At 39.9% G+C, this 22218-nt stretch overlaps 1 protein-coding gene across 6 annotated transcripts in view; it reads right to left on the reverse strand.

Annotated features, from left to right (window-relative positions):
• SYTL5 (synaptotagmin like 5) overlaps positions 1–22218 on the reverse strand; it is an 82067-nt gene that overhangs the window by 44672 nt on the left and 15177 nt on the right. For all 6 annotated transcript variants that reach the window (XM_064407350.1, XM_064407349.1, XM_064407348.1 and 3 more), the window contains 2 exons: positions 10986–11483; positions 1207–1422 (listed from right to left, as the gene is read on the reverse strand). In XM_064407350.1, coding sequence (XP_064263420.1) covers positions 1207–1422; positions 10986–11104 — 335 coding nt within the window. In that variant the 5' untranslated portion in view covers positions 11105–11483. The remainder of the gene's footprint in view (positions 1–1206; positions 1423–10985; positions 11484–22218) is intronic.

The raw sequence follows: 22218 nt of genomic DNA on the forward strand, positions 1-22218 counted from the left end.
CAGTATCAAAAGGTTAACTTCAGCCAAGTTATAAGACAGCAACCAATCCTCCTCTGTCACCTGTCAAAGGTGGAAATTAAATTGGTTTTGACATTATTTGTTCTTGAGCCAGCTCTTACTCCTCATCCTGTCACCTTGTCTCGGCTTTCAAACAACACAGCTATGGTTTGTTTCAGTATTTTTAGAGAAATTAGAGGTAATGTGGCAGAGTCAACAAATCCCTTTTTCTTTTCTTCATTTTTAAAGAGCAGCATTGTGTTTGCTGTTCTGCATGCTGTCACCTCACTCGAACCCCATCACTTCTGAAAGGCACAGCACTGACATTATCTCAGGAACTGCCTGAGGCAAAGTACAGGGAGCTCAGCCAGGCCCCTACCGATTTAAAATCATTTCACAAATTAAACAATTTTCATCTTAAGAGGTGAGACACTGTCCTCTGGATGTGCCCCACTGGTTGCAGAGGAGGTTAAGTCTCCTACTTAAAAATGGATGCAACCTTCTAAAGCTAAAGTTTGAACTCAAAAACCCTAAATTCCGTGCCCTGTTGTGTTAATTTTTCACTAACTGTCTAGGTAGCCAAATTCTTGACAGAACTAGTGATTTGGGCTCACTTTCTGACACAATTTACCCTTTCTGATCCTGTTAGCTTGAAGGTCTGTTTAAAAAATTCCATGCATTTCTTTTTTTATTCCGTCTCTTTCTTACATCATCCAGTCCTTACACTAGGATACATAATTGAGTTTTGTTGCCCAATACATTTCTCCTTTCCTTTATGGTTATCTTACCAAACCAAGCAAAAAAAAAAAAAATCCTGAATCCCATATTACCAAACTAATCTTTCCTTCATGGTTATCTTACAAAATCAAGCAAAAAAAATCCCATATTATGAAACTAATCTTTTCTTCATGGTTATCTTACCAAATCAAGCAAAAAAAATCCCATATTATGAAACTAATCTTTTCTTCATGGTTATCTTACCAAATCAAGCAAAAAAATCCCATATTACCAAACTAATAAGTGAATTATTCTTCCAAGTCTTTGGAAAACAAGCTTGTTGAAACTGGCTTGGAATTGGGAAAAGAGGTAGTGCATCAAATAGAAGCCCCAGATAATCCTCTCCCCTTGTGTATTCTCTGTAAGGGGTGGCACAAAATCCCTGCCAGGGCTGTGAGCTCCACACGTGGTTGCAGGAACTGCCCAACTTACGCAATCTTGGCACACACCGAGCACTTCCAGTGCCCCTCAGCTCCCAGCACACGACAGGAGCTGCAGACCCGCAGCTGGCAGGTCTGGCACAGGTCTCCCCTGTCAAAAATGAAGCCCAGGCTCTTCTGGCAGCGAACACAGACCCTGCTGCTGTCCTGCTGAGAGTGGCAGTTTCCGCCTTTCCTTCGCACTTCCAGAAGCTCGTTTTTCAGTTTCCTAGAAGTAAAAAAATAAAATCTTTAATTTGGAGATTCAACTCAATGATCTGTAAGAACTTATTAACAGATTAAGATTTTATGTTAAAAATACAAAACATGAGTAAGTGCAATTTTTTTGGTCGCATTTGCTGTATTTCTTGACACACACATGACACAGAATATCTCTATTCCCCAGCTGTCAGACATGCAGTCAAGAGGAAAATCTGGTAGGTCACTTTGAGTAAATGCAAATAGCTGAGCAGTTCTGGACAACTGATAAACCATCTTTGCTTGTCCTACATCAATAATTCAAGTCATGCTGAGTCCAGATTGACAGCAACTCAGAACTGAGACTATCCAGTGCATGCACAGAAGGAAAAGAAGAAAATATTTTCTACAATCAGTGTGCATTTAATAATATGCCAGTGCGGAGTTAGGTAGGATTACATATGCAAATCTGTTCCAGTTATTCAATGCCTTAAAAGACCCCAAACCAAAAGATCTAAACAGGTAGTGGTGTTATGCTGTGATGCCACAGCATCTCCTATCAAAGTAGAAAATAAGAATGCCACTTTAAATAGTGTGACTTGCACATCTTACCAGTTCTACCATGACTCTACAGAACAAAAGTTTTGAAGTCTGCCATTTCAATGGCCAGTGAGTTTGGGTCCTTAAGAGGAAAATAGCTGTGGGATGTAACTAAGCTCAGTGGCTGCTAAATTCTTTCCATTTTCCATGCCTGGGTGTTGCTGTGTCCCCATTTCCCCACCCTTCCCTATGGTTTCTTTCATGCCCATCAGCAGCCAGGAGCCCCCAAAGTCCCTCAGTCAAGAAGCACTGCAGCACACTGAAATCACTGTCTCTGTACACACATAGATGCTTAAGGGGGGGATTTAAAAACCTGCTGCCACCTTCACCACTAAAGATCAGAAAAAATGTGCCAGAAGAAAACCACGTGGAAGATAAAACCAATGAGAGATTGCAGGTTGCAGCCCAGTAAAGGAGGCCAGGAACATTGCTTGGGCCACCAGGGAGTCAGCTCTGACAGAATTAGGTTATTTGTGGATACACTGCCTTGCTAAAAGATTGGCCAGCCTTTTGCTTCCCACTGGGATCCCATGAGCAGCAGCTGCTCTGCAGCCAGCTGACCTGTGGATGCTCAGCCTCTGACAGCTCTAGAAAAGGACATGTCCAATCCCTCCAGACAGCAACTGCAAATCCCAGTCAAGGGTTTTCCTCTGCTGGCCTCTATCCAGAAGTGAGTGCTTCATCCAGCTTCAGACCCTTCTCCCACATCCAGCACAAACAGCCTTTCTCTCATGCCCGAGCTTTCAAAAGTCTGTCCAGCCTTCACCTCCTTTCTTGGTACTTTGCTAACTGTTCTTGCAGTTTATTGATTGCATCTTACATCTCCCTACTTCTTGTAGAGATGCTTTTGGTTCCAGGCACTTGCCCATTTCCTTCTGTGAGTCAGCTCCAAATGCAAAGTGTTGTGCTGTGCTGTGAAAACTGCCCGTGGTGCCGGGTGTTGCCACTGTGCACACAGAATGGAGATGATCCCATGATCCCTATTCTTGCCAGTCCCATCCTTGGATCTACCTTCCAAACATCAAGAGAGAACTCAACTACTTCTTCTGGACTGAGAAATAAAGGCAACCCACCACCAGCATGCTCTTGACCACACCATTTTCAAAAGAGACACCACATCTATCTGCCCGTATAACAAACACACCTTTAGGTGCTTGGGAAGACCTCTAAGCCCCACTGAGTTTATGGTCACTCACATTCCACTAAACATCAAACAACATTCACAAATGTTTAATGATTTACTGTCACACCCCCAGCAATGTGGAGTTGTCAGAGATAAAGTGCTGTGCCACATGGCCACTTCGAGGACCAGCTGACCTTAGGGAAATTTGTTAAGATTGATTGTGCTTTCACACAGTCAGAGTTATTGCAGCGCTGTCCAGGTTCAAACTCACCTTGCCCTGGACTTTTGCAATGACCTCAGGAGCTGGAATTCCAGAAGATCTGTCTGACCTGTAAGGACTGAGGCCAAGAAGACGTTGTGCACATTGGCCTTTTCCACATGCTTTGTCTTCTATTCCACCCAGCAGCAGACCCACACCTTTCCTTGCTTTCCTTAGCCTCCATTTCTCAATGTTTTCCTGTTCATCTCACCTAATCTGATTGCCAAACTGCAGAACCACTTCTTTACCTGATCATTCTCTCTCTGCCTCATCTTTTCTGTGGTGTCCTGTCAAAACTGTGACTTTTTATACAGCAGAACTGCTGAGGAATGTTCAACAGAGAGTCTTTAAGAGACAACCGCATTTTTACTTCTTATTCAGTTTTACAAAGATTTGGTCAATCACATACCAAAGAAGTAAAGAGGTACAAATAATTTAGTTCCATTTTTTTTTAGCAATTCACTATCTACATGGAAACCAAGCACTTGATCCGTACCCAAGTGTCAGAGTAACTCAGAAGACAAAAAATTGTCAATCCTAAATCTCAAAAGGGTTAGAATATTGTGCACAAGGAAAAGCTTATTTTTTCATAACAGATTTCTTTTCAGTCACTTATTTTTAACTGAAAAAACAATAAATAATCATGACCCATTGCATTTCAGGAACTTAACATGCAGTTATTGGGAGTTGCCATCTTTTTGGCAGTAATCACTGTGTCTTGTGGACTGCATGCAGGTGTCTAAGGATGAAACAGAGCCTCCACTGAACTCCTTCCACTCCAGCCTTCTCCCTCCACTCTGGAACTTTCAGGCCCTTTTGTGCTTAGTTAGAAGTATGTTTAGGCACAAAATCTGTTTTAAATAGTTCCAATTTAAAATTGGGAAATGTTTATAGGCCCAAAACAATAAACAGAGCAATTTTTTTTAATAGCTTGCTTAGAGATCAACGTGTTGAAAAACTTATCAATGTTCTTTGACATTAAAAAGACATTATTCCTACTGTTCAGTAGTGGTGATTGCAACAGTTTTTCCTAGTGTTTGTGTGAAACACAATCTAAAATTCTTATCAGGTGATAGCTGATCTGCTAACAGTGGAAATTCTGACAGTGGAAATTCTGAGAAGTGCTTGTTTTCTTATTTTTGAATACAAATTGCCTTTGATGACTTCCAGGGAACTGAGAGAAAAGAAATCAACCCACAGTTACTCCACTCAATTAAACAAACAAGAAAGACAAATTTTAAAAAGAAGCAAAGAGTGCATGGACAGATACACTGCATATGAACATTTATTTGAGATTCCCTGTGTTATTTGTTGAGCTGAACTTCTGATTGATGGTAACAAATACATTCATATCTTAAGAAAATAAAAAATTAATTGTCTCAAGGGCCAGGAAGAGCAAGAGGAGGTGGGTGAGTAATTTGAAAAAATCCATCATCATTGCAGTCCCTAAACAAGCCCAGCTGAGCTGCACTGCTTTCACGGTACTGAAAAGGGATAACAAGTGCAGCCTGTAGCTGCACTGACTTCCCATTACATTTATTTCCCAGGGCAGGAAGCAGCTGGATTATAAACAGCCAATTTCCTTGTGCCAGTCTAACATTTGCACTCTCCATAGTTTTAAAGGAATACATTTAAAGGAGTTAGATAGTTTTAATCACAAACGTTAGACAAGAATTAATCTTTATCCATCTTCTCCTAGTAATATGAAAGGGATAATAAAACTCAGCAAAAGTCAATTTAATAGGCTTCTGAGAAATAGAATCCTATCATTCATTGAAGTTTCTAAACCTTTTATTACAATGGCTGTTTGATGAAAGATAGCTATTAAAAATAAATTTGATTCTGCCAAGTTTAACAGAATATGTAGCCATTTTTCTAAACTATGAATTTATATTAAGATCCCTCTACTGTCTGAGAAAATATGTTAAGCATGTTGGAGAAGAGCTCTGCTGTAACCAGGATTCCAGGTAACACTGAATGTCTCAACCTGACCCATTCCAAAGGGGGCCTAAAGGGCCAATGTAAAATACAGCAGGAAACAGAACAAAGCGAAAAAACAGCCAAAGAAACTGACTCCAGAATTCACAGCTCTTGGCACAGTTGCCAGAGGCACAGGGATCCCTGAAGAAGTCAGGTCTTTCCCTACGGATGCTGAAAGCAATGAAGCAAAGATTCTTTCACAAATGCAGCCTCAAGAGATTAAATGTTCTCAAACCCCTATAACACTGTGAAGAGGAAGCAATGAGAAGCCTTAACAGATCCATTTCTTATTAAAAGTAAGCTTTACCCTAGAGAATATTTATCCCTCAAAAGTAAAATAGCTCTACTGGTGCAAGAGGCAAGACATTCTTTGCCCAAGCCATTCACCTAATTGAATGCCATAATTTCATTTAACTCTGTAAACATTATCTGCTTGCTTCATGCTAGGAAAATTTTCCTTTAATACCAAACTGACTGGTTTGGGTTAGGGTTTTTTTCTATTTCGGTAGTGTCACATTCATATTTTCTGAAAAATCCCTTCACTCAGGACTTTTCTCCTAAGAAGCTGAGAAGCCTCAGAGAAAAAAGACAAAAAAAGACAACAATTATTATCTTATTTGCTTTTTCTGTGTTTTGCTCTTTTGGAATGTGTTTGGAGATTGTTTCATTGGTTTCTGGTGTGAATTGTTTTGTCTCATTGCCCAGTGTGTACCAAGCTGTGTCAGGACTCTGGAAAGAGTCACTAGTTTTCATTATTATTCTCTTAGCATTCTGTAAGTATCTTTTTTGTATTCTTTAGTATAGTATAGTTTAGCATTCTTTAATATAGTATAGTATCATAAAATAATAAATTAGCCTTCTGAGAACATGGAGTAAAATTCATCATTCCTTCCTGCATTGGGGCACCCGCAAATACAATACAGTAGGATTTTAGAAAACTTTATTTTGAATTTTTTTCTACCTTATCTCGTCTCCATTAAAGAAAACCCAAAACCAAACTGTTAAATGTAATAGCATACATAATTTCTGAGTTTGATTTTCAGATTTCTCCTGGATCTTCTTTCTCCCCATTTCAAAACCCTTTTTCCTCTGAAGATGTAGAGCAGTATAATCCAAGTCTACCTACATGTATTTTGCCATTCTAAATTACCAGAGTTCAGTGGGTCATAAAAAAATTGAATTAAAAATAAAGAAGGGCAACCCTCTCCCTCCCTCAGTCAATTATAATTAAAGAGTTTGGCAGGAAAAAAATTGAATTAATTTGCACAGACAAATAGAAACATCCTTTTTCTGAACCTGTGCAGCTGCTAACTTAGATACTAGAGAATTTTTCTGTGCAGGACCTGGCATCAAGATACATGAGCATGAGGAAGAAAGGCAATTTTCTTTCCAAACTGATTCTCAGTACCTTCTCCAAATTCAGCCAAGATTCCCTTCACAATCTGGCACAGTATGCAGGAAATAACAGTAAATATTTTTGGGAATTCACAAAAAGAAATGGGCTATTACCAACTTCTATTGAGGTCTCCTTGGATTGTAAAATATGAGTACGTGAAGTATTTTTTGTACTTACTTAATAAGCACAGGTTTTAACATTTTGTTTATGTAGCAGATCAATGTGATAAAAACTGTGTTAATAATACCTAAGTATGGAGGCACATTGATGACAACACAAGGAGACAAGCAAAGAATGAATTTGCAAAAAAAAAAGAGATCTGGCATAAGGAATGGCAGAACAGAGCCCAGTGAAAAGAAAGAAAGGAAGCATGGGAACTGAAATTATACTGGCTATCATAATGATGGCAAACTTCCATAGATGAAACTTTTTCTGGGTAACTCACTTACTTATCCTCTCAAATAGAAATGGTTACTAAGATTGAAAAAAAAAATCAAAACAAAACAGATCCCCTGTTGGTTTCTTGCTAGTCCTTAATAAACCAGATTCTCCCAGCATATGAAAATTAATCACCATGAGAAATGCTTTCACCACTGCAGGACTGTGGTTCTCAAAGAACACAGGACAGCAAAAAACACAGGCACATCTACCCTTAGAGTACTGGCTGTAGGAGCTACCCTCGATGGAAAATCCTCTGATTCAAAAAATAGCAATGTGTTAGACTGTGTTAAACACACCTCACAAATGACTGGGCTGCCAGACAGGAACTTTGCAACCCCCAGGCACAGATGGCCAATGTGCTTTAACACAAGGGCTCTCTCCTTCAAATATTTATAAGCAGTTTTACAGAAGCCCAGACCATGAATCATATTACATATGTTATCCTGCAACCATTTTGTGCTTGTAAACAAATCCAAATGTATACTCAGCAGATAAGTCACTTCCCATTCCAGTCCTCCAACTTCTGCTTTTCTAAGGTACTTGCCCGGAGCTACCACATGGTGGTATCACTGTTAAAAATTTCTCCTATATTATAATGAAGTTAATACCATAAATTGTTTCCATGGATCTCTTTGGACTGATAAGAAGATGTCATTTTAGTCAGATGAAAAGACAGAAATGCTAATTTTCTTTGTCAATACAGATCTGGGGCTGGTGCAATTCTTACAAATCCTCTGGCAACCTAAATGCTGAGGGAGGGGTTCAAACAACAACTCATTAAAGTTTTTTTCTTGGACAAAACTGCAATTTTCTCAGCACAGCAATTATTACTCTATCTCCTGTAAAAGCATGGTATTCATAGGTGTGCTCCATAAAGAATGGAAAGGAACTTTGTATTTTAAAGCCTAAGAAAATAGTTAAGGTAAGAATTAATGATTTTACTCAAATAATCTTAACAACTGAAAAAAAAACTGATGGTAATTCAACTGACATCAAAAACATCATAAAGCAATGTTTAGAACACTGCAGGTTATTTGTACAGGTAATCTATTAACAGCTTCAAATCAACATTCAAAGAAAACATCCCGTCATGCAAGATGCACACTTAGAGTTCAGAACATAAATCATAATCTTTATTAAGGAGGTTGATTATTTGTACTATCAAAAATAGACCTCAGAAAAAGAGCTTGATGACTTCTGTGTTTCTCTCTCATGTGGGTGAAATAATTGTCAATCAAACAAAAATACAAGAACAGCCACCTGCACTCCAGAAAACGAGTATGAGCAGCCATAGTAAAACCAACCCTTAACCATTTCATTATTAGAACATCCTCTTGCATTTATCATTGCTTTCACAATGAATAGAAAGGTCTTTTTAATTTACAAGGGCTTTTGAAAACTAATAGGAAGAGAAAAAAACAATTGTCAAGATAGATTCAGAAAGAGTGGAACAGGATAATAAGAATTCTTCAGTACAATGTACAAGTAAGCTTCTTCCCAGAGTGGAAAATGCCTTGAAAATAAATGAAAAGGGACTTGTTCTTCTGCAAAGTACCTCAATAAAGTGTATAACAGATTGTACCAAATGGAATTTTAAAGACAACAAATGTTCCCCTGAAGTGTGCTTATAAGCCATGATTACAGATCCTTGCCAAGTTGTATTGAGAAAGAAAAATTAAAAAGTCTCATAGGAAGCAGTTAGCTATCAAATTCCTTATAGTTTTTATATTCTGGAAATCTTTTATAGACCACATTCCACTGTTATCAGGAAAAGCATGGTCTAGTGACAATAAATGCCAAGCCCTTTGGTTCATACACAGGTGCTAGAAGTATGCATGAGAACCACACTGCATCATTAGTTATTCTAATTAGCATTTTATTTCAGATTAGCTTGATTTTGAGTATTTTATTAGGGGGCTTTTTTACCAAAATACTGATAAACCAAAGCCACCTGTGACTTCACTGAACTGTGCTGAACTGCTCCCTCCAGGGGTGCTGCAAGTTCCCAGACTCAGAAGATTTGGCAGAATGAATTCCAGCAATGCCATAAAAAGCAGAAAATTTTGGGAGGGTTAAGACATCATATTAAAAAAAAAAAAAAAAAAAAAAAAAAAAACAAAAAACCCACAAAAACAAAAACCAAAAAACCATCAACAAAATAAACCCCAAACTAATCAAATGAAACAAAACAAAAACCCCCACAAAACCTCAGGAGTTTCAAGTTTCCATTTGAGATTGGGAAATGACAATAGTAGAAAAAAGCTTTCAGGGGCTTTATGAATCCAGTGATCTGATACACTTTATACTGATGCCTTTGACAGATGATTATTGGCACATCACACATTTCCAAGGCCACCACCTCAGGAAACCAAAATAATTTATTTGAAATTTTAATTTTATTACTAAACAGAGCAGAATGCTCTGGAACAAACAGTGCTCCATCTGTTTTCTTTTTCATCTCACAAACAATTAAGGAGATAAAATTTTTAATTTTCCCACACTACCTTAAAGAAACACCATTTTTCAGTCCCTCCTTTCAGATGAGCCACTGTGCTCCCCCAGGTAATGGATGGCACACCAACAGGGACATTGCACTTAGACTGGGTTCAGATGAAAGAGAAAAGCCTTCAAAACCTGTGGCTAACTCTGCAAAGATTTCCAAATAATGGAAATTAATTAAATTTCCATTAATTTTCATTAATTTTCAAATAATTATTTTAAACAGTAGAAGCTTCAGCAGGTGCTGAACATACACCTTTGCGATGTTTAAAATGTCTTTGCACAATACCTAAAATGTTTTTAGAAAATCAAAGGGAAGAACAATGCAGCCTGGCCTTGGGACTCATGGACAGAAACCAGCAAAGGCTGGAAATTTTCCCTCTGTCATTTATTATATTCAGCAGCCTCATCAGCACCAATGCTCCATCCATCTACACTAAGCCTCTTTCTCGGAACCAACACTGTATGAAACTTCAAAAGGGCTGTGGGGGGAAGTGAAATGAAGCAGCCAAACCATACTTCAAAAGCATAGGGACTTTTCCTGAACTGATGCTTAGCTGAACTAACTCAAAGTGAGCTTTTTAAAACTGCTGACACAGCCTGCCTCCTCACGTTGTTCTCTGAAATTTGGTTTTTATTTTTCTGAATAGAAAAAGAACACATGAGTACTATTAATACCTTGAGACTCTACTTCTCCCAACAGTGACTTTTCAGATAAACCCCTAAGATTTTAAATTTTATTTATTAGTAAATCTAAGTAATTTGAAAAATGGAGTGTCCCTCCTCCTTATTCTGTTGTGGTAAGCACCACGACAGAAAGAAGGACACCATCATGCATTTGTCCCATGCTGTAGTAATCCTGAACAGAGGCAGATGCCAACTTTCTGTCCCTCTGACACCTTCCAAACTTGCGTCCTTCAGTCAGCTCTGAAGACAGGCTCTGTGCGCAGCTCCTCTCTGAGGAAGAGAGTTCAAGAGCCTTACTAAAACTTCCCATTTACAGGGGGAAATTCAGCCAAACCAGACTAAATTTACACAAATCTGAAATTCAAAAAACACTGTTGTGTATTTTTGCACTTATCTTTCTTATACTTTTGTCTTGAAGCAATGGGCATGATTTCTGTTAACTGAGAACCATACTAGCAAGTAATTTTCTTTTTAACAGATTTTACTTGAACTTACAATTAAGTCATCTTGTAGCACTTATCCTTGTATGAGGCACATAGAAAACCTTCACTAGGTACCACAAAAACATCTACCAAGCACATATGCAAAAGCAATAACAAAAAGGGTTACCTGATTCTTTTATCTTCAACTTTTTTCAAGTACTCATCTCTCTTCAATACTCCCAATATTGTTTCCCTTTCGTGTTCCAACAGAAATGACAAATTGATGATCTCCAAGTGCTTTGTCATGGTCCTTCCACAGCCACTTTAGCAATGACCACTTTGCCCAATCAATACTGCAATGATTTATTTGCACAAGTCCAAAGGCACCTTTGTGGCAGAGTTACAAGATCCACGCAGTCAAGAGGTATTTTGAAAAATGCTTCTTTAAATTAACTGGGTGTCAAGATTGTATTGCTTTTCCTTCCAGCTACACGAGAAATAAAGGTTCCTCCTTTGTTTCTTGCTTGGGAAAGGCCGTCATGTTCCTGTTTATTGCAGGCCCTTGGGTCCTGGCTGATGCTCACTCCAAGCCTTCAGATTTCATCCACTGCAGCTGCAGAATCAGCTTCCTGAATAATTGTAGTTTGGAGCCACAAAATCACTGGGTATGTTTATATCAAACTACCTGAAAGTCAAAACAAATTGTGTGAGCGATTTTGAAATTACCATCAGTCTGATTTGACAAAAGTTAAATCTATCAATGGTTTGGAAGCCACTGGAGAATAACCTACAGACTTATGAGGTTGTCTCAGGGGCTACTTAAACACAACTGGCATAAAAGTTAGGGGGGTTTTCCTAAGAAAAGAGTAAAAAATATCATTGTTCTGCAATACAGATCCAACTATGAGGTCACTTTCATTCAGGAAGAAAAGAGGACAGGAAGGTGATACACAAACTGAAGCACACAAGTCATTGCAAAGCAGAAATACAAATCAGAAGTGCCAGTTTTGACCTTATTACTGAAAATTGAGAAACAAGCAAAACATAAAACAAATACTTTTGGTTAGATTGCTGTCTTAGATATACAACAACTAGAGTAATAAAAACACATATGGAAAAATATTCTTTGATTCTCTGCATCTATTTTAATAGGAAAAAACAACACACATACACACACCAAAACCCCCAATACTGGACCATTAATTTTGTTCTTCAGTTCTTGAAAAGGTGTTTCTATTCATACCATAAGACCAAGTTACTTGTAAGTAAAAGGAAGAAATCCAACATGTGAACTCTTCTTTGTTATTATCAAGAAGGTCAGGTTCTTCCTGGAACTGCTTACAAAAATGCCTGGTGAAAGCACTTTTTATCCAGCCAGATCATAACACCAGCAGACTGGGGAGCATGGGGCATCAACACAAATCTCACAGAGTCATTGTTTGTCTGGTCAAGGAGCTCTGAAATTCTGTTTGCTGATTTTCCTTGCAGGGGCAGCATGGGTGACATGGAGTATTATTTTCCCAGGCATTTCTTATTTTTAACTGGGAAAAAAGGACCAGGTTTTATTGGAAATGGAAAGCCAAGAGGTAAAGGGGAAAGACTGAGTGAAACAATCAGAAATTCAGGACAACAAAAGTCTTGAAAACTATCTCTCATTAACTATCTCTCATTAATCCATTATTGGGTTGATGATGTGCTAGAGGTGAGCAGGGGTCTTGCAGAATCCCAGTGTAGTGGGATGGCAAGCAGGCTGCCAAGAACACTGTACTTTGTGAGATATTCTGGCACTGGGAATTTAGGGAAGATAAAAACTGCTTGATAAGGTTAACTTGACATCTGGTAATTTCTTCTCAGCTTTTCTTTTAACTCTAAAGAGATTAGTACTCCTATCAGACCAGACAAAAGCCTCAAATAGTCCCTTTGCTAAGTGTGTTGCTGATCCTTGAATGTCCTGAGAGATTTTTTTCTCTCAGTGCAGTGAGGCACACATAACATCCAAAATTTCTAAAGCCATAATTGGAAATCCGGTTATTTCATTTGTCACCTGGAGGGTCAAATACACAGAGCCCAGGGCAGAACTAAGCACTGGTAAGAGTGATGAGACCAGAAACTGTCAGAAAAGTCAGACAAAATTTCAGAGAGTGCTACACACTCCTGGCCAGATGTAAATCAGCTGAAGGATCATTCAATTTAGTTTATTACAGGGAACAAATCCTAAAACACAGTGGTCTATTCAACAAAATTCTGGTATCTCACACTGACAACAGAATTATGGTGAACTCTGTGAATCTGGACTAGAAATCATTACAGTCTTATTTCAAAGACAACAGAAACTACATCAGAGTTTGCAATGGAAAGAATAATGCAGAGCATTATGAAATTTATCAGATGGACAGATAGACATAAATTACATTAATGTTACCCACATTAACAGGAATATGTTTACAGTAGATTCTATTCTTATAGAATGGCTATAATCTACTGAAGTTGAATTCTATTCACAATGGTTTGTGTGGCTTTCTTTCTGTTTTTTACTGAACATTCCTTGCAATTTATCCTTCAGCCACATCTATGACAAAACCTTGCAGATTTTAACTGTCCTTATCACCTAACAGAGGGATTTGGCAGCTATCAGGAAATACAATTTTACCTGCTTATGTGTTCAACCAGTTTTATGTAGATTAAAATACATTGTCAATTAGCAACAGAATCCTCCTACAGAACCAGGATGGCTGCCTGTTTAATGGTCTCATACTCAGTATTAGCAAGATGTGAAACCCCACCAATGAGAGTGTTAAGAAGCAGCATCCTACAATTATCTTATTGCTTTGGTGGGGGAAGAGCTCCAGCACACTGAGCACATCAGCAATGCAGGTTTTGTGTTCAGGCTGCAGTAACAGACCTGGTGCTGGAGCAGCCCAGTTTTCCTGCCTGCCCCCTGTCCAACACATGTGCACCTACCAGATGACTGACAGTAAGATTCAGACTCACCTCACCTTCCAGGTTTTCTTCTGCACTATGAAACTGCCACTCAAAAATATGATTTCCTAACCAGATACACCCTTCCTGATGAAACTTCAGCAAATACCTCAAGAGAAACCCCTCTTTGTTCAGACAGGATTCCTTCTGAACATCTTACACTCATGATCTCTGCCTAGGTAATATTCTGTACCCCAGGCTAGCTGAAATAGTGGCAGCAGTCGACTTTGCATAAAACAGGTTCTCCTAATTCTTTTATAATTCTTAGACGTTATTACCCATGCCTAACTTTTCAGACTGGCTAACTTTTAGGACTGAAGGTATTGCAGATATCTTTACCCCTAAGGAAGCAGATCTAGTGAAAAATCCTTGGTCCTGCATTCTCCATCACTCCTGCCTAATTAGACAAACTCTGGGTTGGAGTTCTGAAGACTGCTGCTTGTTCTGACTTGTGCTGGTACAAGATGTGCCAAAACCACCCCCACCACACAGGACACCACCTGGTCTGGCCCCCTGCCCTCTGTGGTGAGTGCTGGGCACCTCTGTGGCACACGTAGTGTTTAAACAGGAGAGCAATGACATCACAACCTGCAGGAACATTTGCTCTATTGGAAAGAATACTACTGAATAAAGAGATACTGGTTTTAATAATCTACCACTTAAGACTTCCCTGCTTTACACAACACATTATTAGAGACCAGGCCTGTATTTCAAATTAAGACTTAATAGGAAAATTTGCTCTTCTTCTTTCCTGTGCTACTTTTGCTCTCCTTCTAAATGGCCTAGAATAAATTAGCTGACAAAAGCTGAATCATGAATCAACCTAGGGCTCAAAAACAAAACCAGCCAGCCTTTAAGAGGTGACAGTGCTCCTTTTAACAGACTTGTGATGTTTTATTAAGCATCCCTGGGGCTGATTAGGAAATGTAGTTGTTTGCATCCTAGAGTGAAGATTTCACACAACAGAGCAATTGAGGAGCACTAAAATGTGAATTAAGACACTGGTAAAAATGCAAGCCTCCCCTTAAAGGCTGATCTTTGTTCTAATCCACATTCAATATGTAGAGAGAACATTAATTTCTTAAGTCAGAGTAAAGCAAAGGTCTGATATCAGAAGTGCAGAGGAAAGAGACACTTCTTTCACTCCTGCTCCACTCATGACATAATTCCATGGCTGTAGGGAAGGGAGCTCCTCAAGCAGGTGGTTGTTATCCCTTGCCTCATGGGAAGGGTAGAGGAGATGCCCAGTGAGACTTTCCCCAATGCTTTTGCCACTTCTTTTACCCACGTAGAAATGTTTCTCTAGAATGGAGTTTTACTCTTTGAAGCTATTGTTGAGGGAAGATACATTAGAAATAACATGCACTAATTAGCATAAGACAGCAAAATTAGACAAAAAATTGATAAAAAGGTACAGTTTATCCTGCATATAGCTGCATCCACTGCACACAGGTGCTATACCTATCCAGAGAGCATTTGCTCACCCTCCCAAGACAAAAGAATTAAGGATTGCCTAAAAAATAAACAACAACAACACAAAAAAGGCAGAAAAAATGCTTTACAGTGTGGAAGAACACAACACTTATTTTTGCTAACTCTAGCCACACAATTGCTTGTGACAATTGCAACACCCCCAAAACTGAACTTCCCTGAGGGACATCAGTTCAGAGCCACAGGAATTATGGTGAATAATAAAATATGGTGAATCCACTTCAATCAGGTTTGCAGTTACCACAGGCACAGTGACCATGAATGTTCCTGCCATGGGCATCCCCCCAAGCCCAGCAAGACAGCTGTCATCTGCACTCCAAAACACCTCTGCTCCACCTCTCCCCCATCTTCCTGGGAAGGAGGAGAAGCATCCTGCTCTCTAGGGACAGAGCTGAAAGGATTCAAGATGAAGGGAGAGGAATTATCCTCTTTTCTTCAATGGCTCTGTCATCAAATTGCCTGGTGCAAGAAATTGCTCCCACTGCTGAACCATTATGTTCACTTTAGCTGGAAGCCAGGACCTGGAGCAATTTAGTGACTCAGCAACAGAGGCAACATTTTCCACATGCCCTGACTGCAGTGGGGCAAGAACTACAGCACTGCCTCACATTGCTTGAGTGACAGACCCTCCACCTACTGCTGGCAGGAAATTCTTTGCCAGCAGAGAAATATTGTTTGCACTGCATGTATTTACTAGCATGGGTGTATTTAGGATAGGCACAAACTGTATCTTGGTACTGGTAAGGAAATTCCTAACAAGAGTAGCTGAATGCAGCATGGTGTGGTGGCTGTAATTGACTTTTGCCACTTAGGAAGCTGAGATGGATCATCTCCTGACAAGGCACAAATCACTGCTTGAACCAAAGCTGCAGGAGGTACCACAGCCTAGCTGGAAACTCCACAGGAACAGGATTGATGGCATTACTGACTCTTCCCTATGCTTCAGGAAGCCACAGGTTCCACCTCCCAGCTCAGTGCTGGCACTGTAGATCACAGCATAGTGAATCTAAATCCAGTGCACACAGCTTCAGCATTCAAATGAAAAGAGGCACACATCATATATGTGCTGCTTAAAACACACAAATCCTATGTACGCTGAGTTCATTCACATGGGGGTCTGAAGTAAAAATCAAAACTAAGGTGGCATCAGTAGGCAGCCACCAAAGCATGGTCCACATCCACAGCTATTTTTCTCTTTTCTGGGGCCCAAAGCATATGTAAGCCAATGATGGAGGAAGGAGGGGAAGGGCTGCCAACATTAATTCTAATAAAATGGCAGGAAGACATAAAAATGCACAAATGTAAATCTTACCATGCTTAAACTGTAGTGTCCAGCTTGGTTTCTCCTGCTCTCACTTAAGCATGCTGCTTGCAGAATGCCATGAACAGGAGCAAGAAAAACCAGCTTCACTTCCCAGCAATGTATTTGCAGAGGGCACACGCCCAGTGAGCAAACCAAGTGCCAGCAGGTACTGAAGGACCAGGAAATGCTTAGTGCACAAAATCAACACATTTGTAAGGTGAGATAGAGCCAGTCAAGACACCAAAGTCAAATGGCAAGAAAGGAAAACCCAGCCACACTTGTTGAACATGATCTTTGTTAGTTGTACATGGATTAGACTGAGTGAGAGCTCTGGTCAGTATTACAATGTAAATAGTCAGCAGATTCTTTGGTTAAGAGCAATCTTCAAGGACCTTTAGAGGTAAGAGCTGGCAGACTTATGAACTGGGAATCATGTATTGCAATAAAGAAAGGATCATGTCTGAGTGACAGCAACACTGTTTGAAGAGTCATTGAAAGCACAGGTTGGTATCAGTGCACTGGAATGAACACAGGTTGAGAGAAGCTGAAAATATGATTCCTTATGTCTACTGTGCAGTATGAGAGTGTTTGACTTCAGAGTAATTAGAAAAACTCAGAATTGTTAATCAAACAAACGCAATGGATTCAGAAGCAGTCCATTTTTTAGGCTGGGCACAATTCCAGCTGTCTGGAAAAGTTGGCAGAGCTGTTGTGTCCCTCCCTACAGGACTGCAGATCTCTGCCAGCACAGGCAATGCCTGCGAGCTATATCTAATTTCTACAATTACTGTAATAATATTTCAAAACCAAAATCATGAGTGTTTAAAGACTAAAGCAATAATGTTAAAGCTCATTAAGTCTATGGAGCAGACCTTGCTGTGTAAGAAAGCAGTAAATTAACCTGCCTGACTGTACAAATAAAAGAGCTAGGACTAAGCTCAGCACTGACAACCTGACCATTCATTAAACATTGCTCCTTCTACAGGTCTCCCTCTGATTGTTTTTCAGCCCTGATAAAAAACATAAATTAACACACCAAAAAAAGCATTTTTCAAATAATAAATTATATTTTCTGTTTCCCTGCTGTAGAAATTTAGGCTCATGCAACTGCACAGCCAGGTTACAACCCCCAGGACCAGGGAGCAGCACTGCCCAGAGAAAGCTCACTGGAGACACTGCTACCTGCTACCCCAACAAGCTTGGCTGATTTTTCAAACTGGGTAAAACACAGCAGCCATTCAGGCAGGGGATCAAGGGCAGAGCAAGCCACAGGTAGAGAGAGCACCAGGAACTTCATTTGTGAACATAAGCTCATGCTCCCTAGAGATCCTACAAAACAATGAAAGAATTTAACTCCTTCAGAGATGCTTTGGAATAAACAAACATCTAAGAATCTTTTATATATTAAGAGAAGATTCAGGGGAATCTGTCATGTTTAAAATAATTTATTTACAAACAGGAGGCAAGGAGTGGGAAGAATGACACAATAGGGCGGCAACCTTTTTCTTTTGTTTTACTCATCATTGGGTAAATATAGTTTACCTTCCTGGCTGAGTATTCAGCCAGAAAAGAAGACACTTCCCAGGGCAAGAAGGGAAAGAAAATTCAGTGTGTCAGTTTGCCAAATCAAAGAAACCAAACAGATCTGAATCAAAGAATGGACGAAGGAAAAATGCTTCTGCTATTGTTAAGCAAATAGCATCTGTGCAATGTGAGATCAGCCATGAAAATATGAGTTAGGGCTTGAGTCATCTCAGTCTTATTACTTAGTCACAGTGTGTGAGAAGGCAGCAATTCATTCAGCACTGAACTTTACCTTAATACATGTCAGTTAATCCCTGCATCCTTATACTTTCTGTGATGAAATGGAAAGAGAAGAAGTAAACTGAAGACTAGAACAGGATGGATTTATACACAGTTGTAAAACAAGTTCTAATCTTGACCTTACACATTTTGCTTAATACATAAATTATTAATTTAACCAAGACTTTCCATTATGAAATTTAACTAAGACAAGAAAATTTATCAATTGTTTACATCTAAAAATCTGTAGTGCCCTTTCCCCACATTAAAATAGACATGGTGTTTTGGGAGCAGGAAAAAACTTGTTTGCATTGAATTCTTGTAGAAATTGAAAGCAAGTACAATGCCAGGAAGATTCCCAATTCTTTTTTCTAACTACCAGTGTTTCTTTACAATATCAACACAGTTCAGGAGAAGTTAAATTGATACTATTGTGCTATGACATGATTGTGTTTGACACTGGGATCACAGGAATGGAGCAGCTCACACAGGACACCCAAAAACCCCTCTCATGTCCATTACAGATCTGGTCACAAACTTTATTCATCATCCTTACGTTCCCTGTCTCCACTGGGACTTAAGGCTGCAGCCACCATCAGGTGTTGTGAGATCCCTGGGGCAGTGGTCTGTACTGCAGCCCTGTTACAGGAAGATTCATCTGACATGAATTAGAAAATGCTTGGTAGAACAAGTAAACTATTTTCATTTCTTAACAAGACTCCCTCATAAAAATATTTGCTTATTTTAACTGCAGCAAGTGACTGACTGAAATATCAACAGGTTTATTTGATTTTTCCCCCCCCCATCAGAATTTTCTCACCAAAAAACCAGCAGCAATGTTGCACAGAAATGGATGATGGTTCTTCAAATACACAATAGAAATCTGTTTGTATCTTCAAATTCAAATGCTTTCATTAAATTGCTGAACCAAGAGTACTCCAAAGGAAGTGCCTTCCCTTCAGCAAACACTTCAGTTTGCAGAAAAACTCATGATTCATTTGACGTTTAGTCTACTTGAAAAAAAAATCTGTTACTGATTTTGCTTTCTTAATGAACAAACCAAAATTCTCTCTGAGCTCTGCAAGAGGACTGCAGGAAGATTGCTGAGGAACTGCTGCAGAGTCAGAGAAGAGGAAAGCAGAATCTATAAGAGGAGCCTTTTGGAAAGGCATCCACCAAACCTTTCCAAACCCAAACCCAGTCTGGGCTTGGGGAGAAGGTAACACAGACCTGGTGTGTGAGTGCTTGGAATGAGGAAAGGTGCATGTGCAGTGTGTCTGCAGGAGATGAAACACCCAGTTCTCCATCATTTCAGCCTATTTGATGCCAAGAGCTCATTTGCCTTTCTGCCACAACCGTGTGGTGTAGTAACACTCATTTTACACTGTTCTTGGCAGTGACTTTCTATTTGGTTTAACAGAGCAACAGGACTTGTATTTTAATGAAAAGAACTCAGTTTGATCTCCACACTTACCAAAGGTATCTCATTATATGACTTCTCTCTGTAGAGGTGTGAAAAGTCCTTAGGAGATTCACCTGTGCAGGGTAGGGGTGGAGATCAAAATGGTTTGTGGATTTTGGACTAGGCAATCTTTAAAAGTCCCTTCTAATTCAAACCATTACTCTATTCTATGATTTCTCTAATTTCTTCTGACCTAATCATTCCAGTCTCTCTCTATAAGAAACAGAGAGAACTAGACATTTCCAGGGCATGGCTCACCTCATCTTCACAGGAACATTTTACAAAGGTCAGAGGAGCCCTTATCTGGTAGCACCCATTTCTGTCCACTGACTGTGACTGGGATGAAGCACAACTGCCCCAAACACAGGCAGGCAAAACATGTGAGCAAACGTGTCCTACTTCTCACTTTCCGCATAAAAAGGGCTGTTCACAAGGACACTTGTCCAGACACCTACCAGAGAGTATAAACTGCTTAATCAGAGAATGGGATGAGCTTGGATCCTTGTTTTGTTTTCCATTTCATATGATGCTGCAATGTTTTTCTCTACAAGAAGCAAATAAAGCATCAGTGTGTTCTTCCAGAGTATCTGCCTCAAAATGAACATGGTTAGAGGGTCTGCATATATAAGAATATAATTTTCCAAAATTCTTGTGGCAGGTAGGAAAAAGCCCCACAAAAACCAGGTTAGAAAATGTATTCTCACAGGTGACACTGCTGTGTGACTGAAGTCTGGGTTGTGCATCAGCTGTCAGAACCCTGAGGATCCCTTCCAGCCAGACACATGTGGAGTTTCCTTCTGCTTCCCAAGGTGAAATTTACAACAAAATGTCTAAATGTCTATCCTGATCAGCCCAAAGGCAGGAAATGGTTTGTGGGGAGCAGCCATGTGTGGTTTATGGCTGAGGAGCAGAGTTGGATCAGTGAGAAAGGAGCTGGGCTCTGCCGCTGGATCTCCTCAGGATCCCAAGGAACCCATGGAGCCCTTTCAGCAACAGCCTGTATGGACTGTCTGCCAGCAGCAGGCACAGAGCAGCATCCTTTTTCACTCACTGTATGACAAAGAGAAGCGTCAGATTCCTCTGAAAACACTGTTATTCAAACCAGAGGAACATCTGGGATGGCTTTCCTTGCCATTTTAAAGCTCTGCCCGTGCAGTGCAGCCCATCCAGTGCCTCTGATGGATGTCTCCTGAGGCAAAGCCGTGCAGCTGAACAGACTGTCTGGCTTCTGCCTAATTTACACAAAAAGCAATCACAGCTCTTTGGCAGCACAGTCTCCAGCAGTGGTCACTGAGCAGCAGCCAGGGACAGGGCTGGAGGAGTGAAGTTCAGAGCTGCACAAGGGATCTCTGTGTGAGAAGTGCTCCAAACCAGAGGGAACTGGGTGCAACTGCTAAAGATCACTTTAGAGAACATGACAGGAGAGGCCAAATGTCCATAGAAGAAATACCTTATGAGACCTAAGGCCTCAACCAGTCTTTGTCAGAAATCTGAATTTTTCAAACAAATGGCATCTAATACACACAATACTATGATAACTTCTACTCCTTATCAAAAACTTTCTCATTTACACTTCTGGCTGTGATCTGCCAAGGCAATTCCATAATATAATAGTAGTGGGTGCTGTAGAAACAGCAGGAAGATAGAGAAGCTCTCAAGAAGCAGCTCCTACTCCAGCACAGACACACCTTTAATTATGTCTCTTCACTACAGGTTCTCTTCATTTCCATACCATACATACCATACAAATCTCTCTCTTTTCAGCTAGATGTGTAGTTCCAGTGGTACCAGAAGAAAAAGAGTTCAAGAACCTGGAAGTGAACTTCCAGACTGTCTGTCCGTCCTAGGGCTACTTGTCCAAATTTCCAGAACAGGTGCTGGGCACAGGCAACTACTACTGGGTCACCAGATTTTAAGTGAAATGGGAAAAGAGAAAATATTCTAGGAGAAAGACTGCACAGAGCTGCATTCACAGGGTATTAATCACAACTTGACCTTTCTGCAGCATCTTTCTGCCTCCTTTTGGCCAAGATTTACTGCAGCTATCTGCATAATAAGTGTTTCAGCCTTTTAATTGCATTTGCAATAAAGACAGCTTATGACACTTGAAATTTACCAAATTCATCATTATGTGAGGGTTAAACTACCCAGTGGTCAAGATTTGAGACAAAAAACACAGTGGATGCACACTCCCAACAGAAAATCTATGAAAAATCTTGCAGAACAGAACAAGTTCTCTGATGGTCAGTGTGCACAGAGAAGGTAACCAAAGTCTGCCAGCCCAGAAGGGATGGTGGCCCCGTGTCCTCACCTGGAAAGAGCACCTCCAGGATGGCTGGGACACAGTCAGGAGCTGCTGATAGTGCTGTCTCTTGCCATTGG

This window comes from Passer domesticus, chromosome 2 (genome assembly GCF_036417665.1).
Source record: "Passer domesticus isolate bPasDom1 chromosome 2, bPasDom1.hap1, whole genome shotgun sequence".
NCBI classification, from domain to species: Eukaryota; Metazoa; Chordata; class Aves; order Passeriformes; family Passeridae; genus Passer; species Passer domesticus.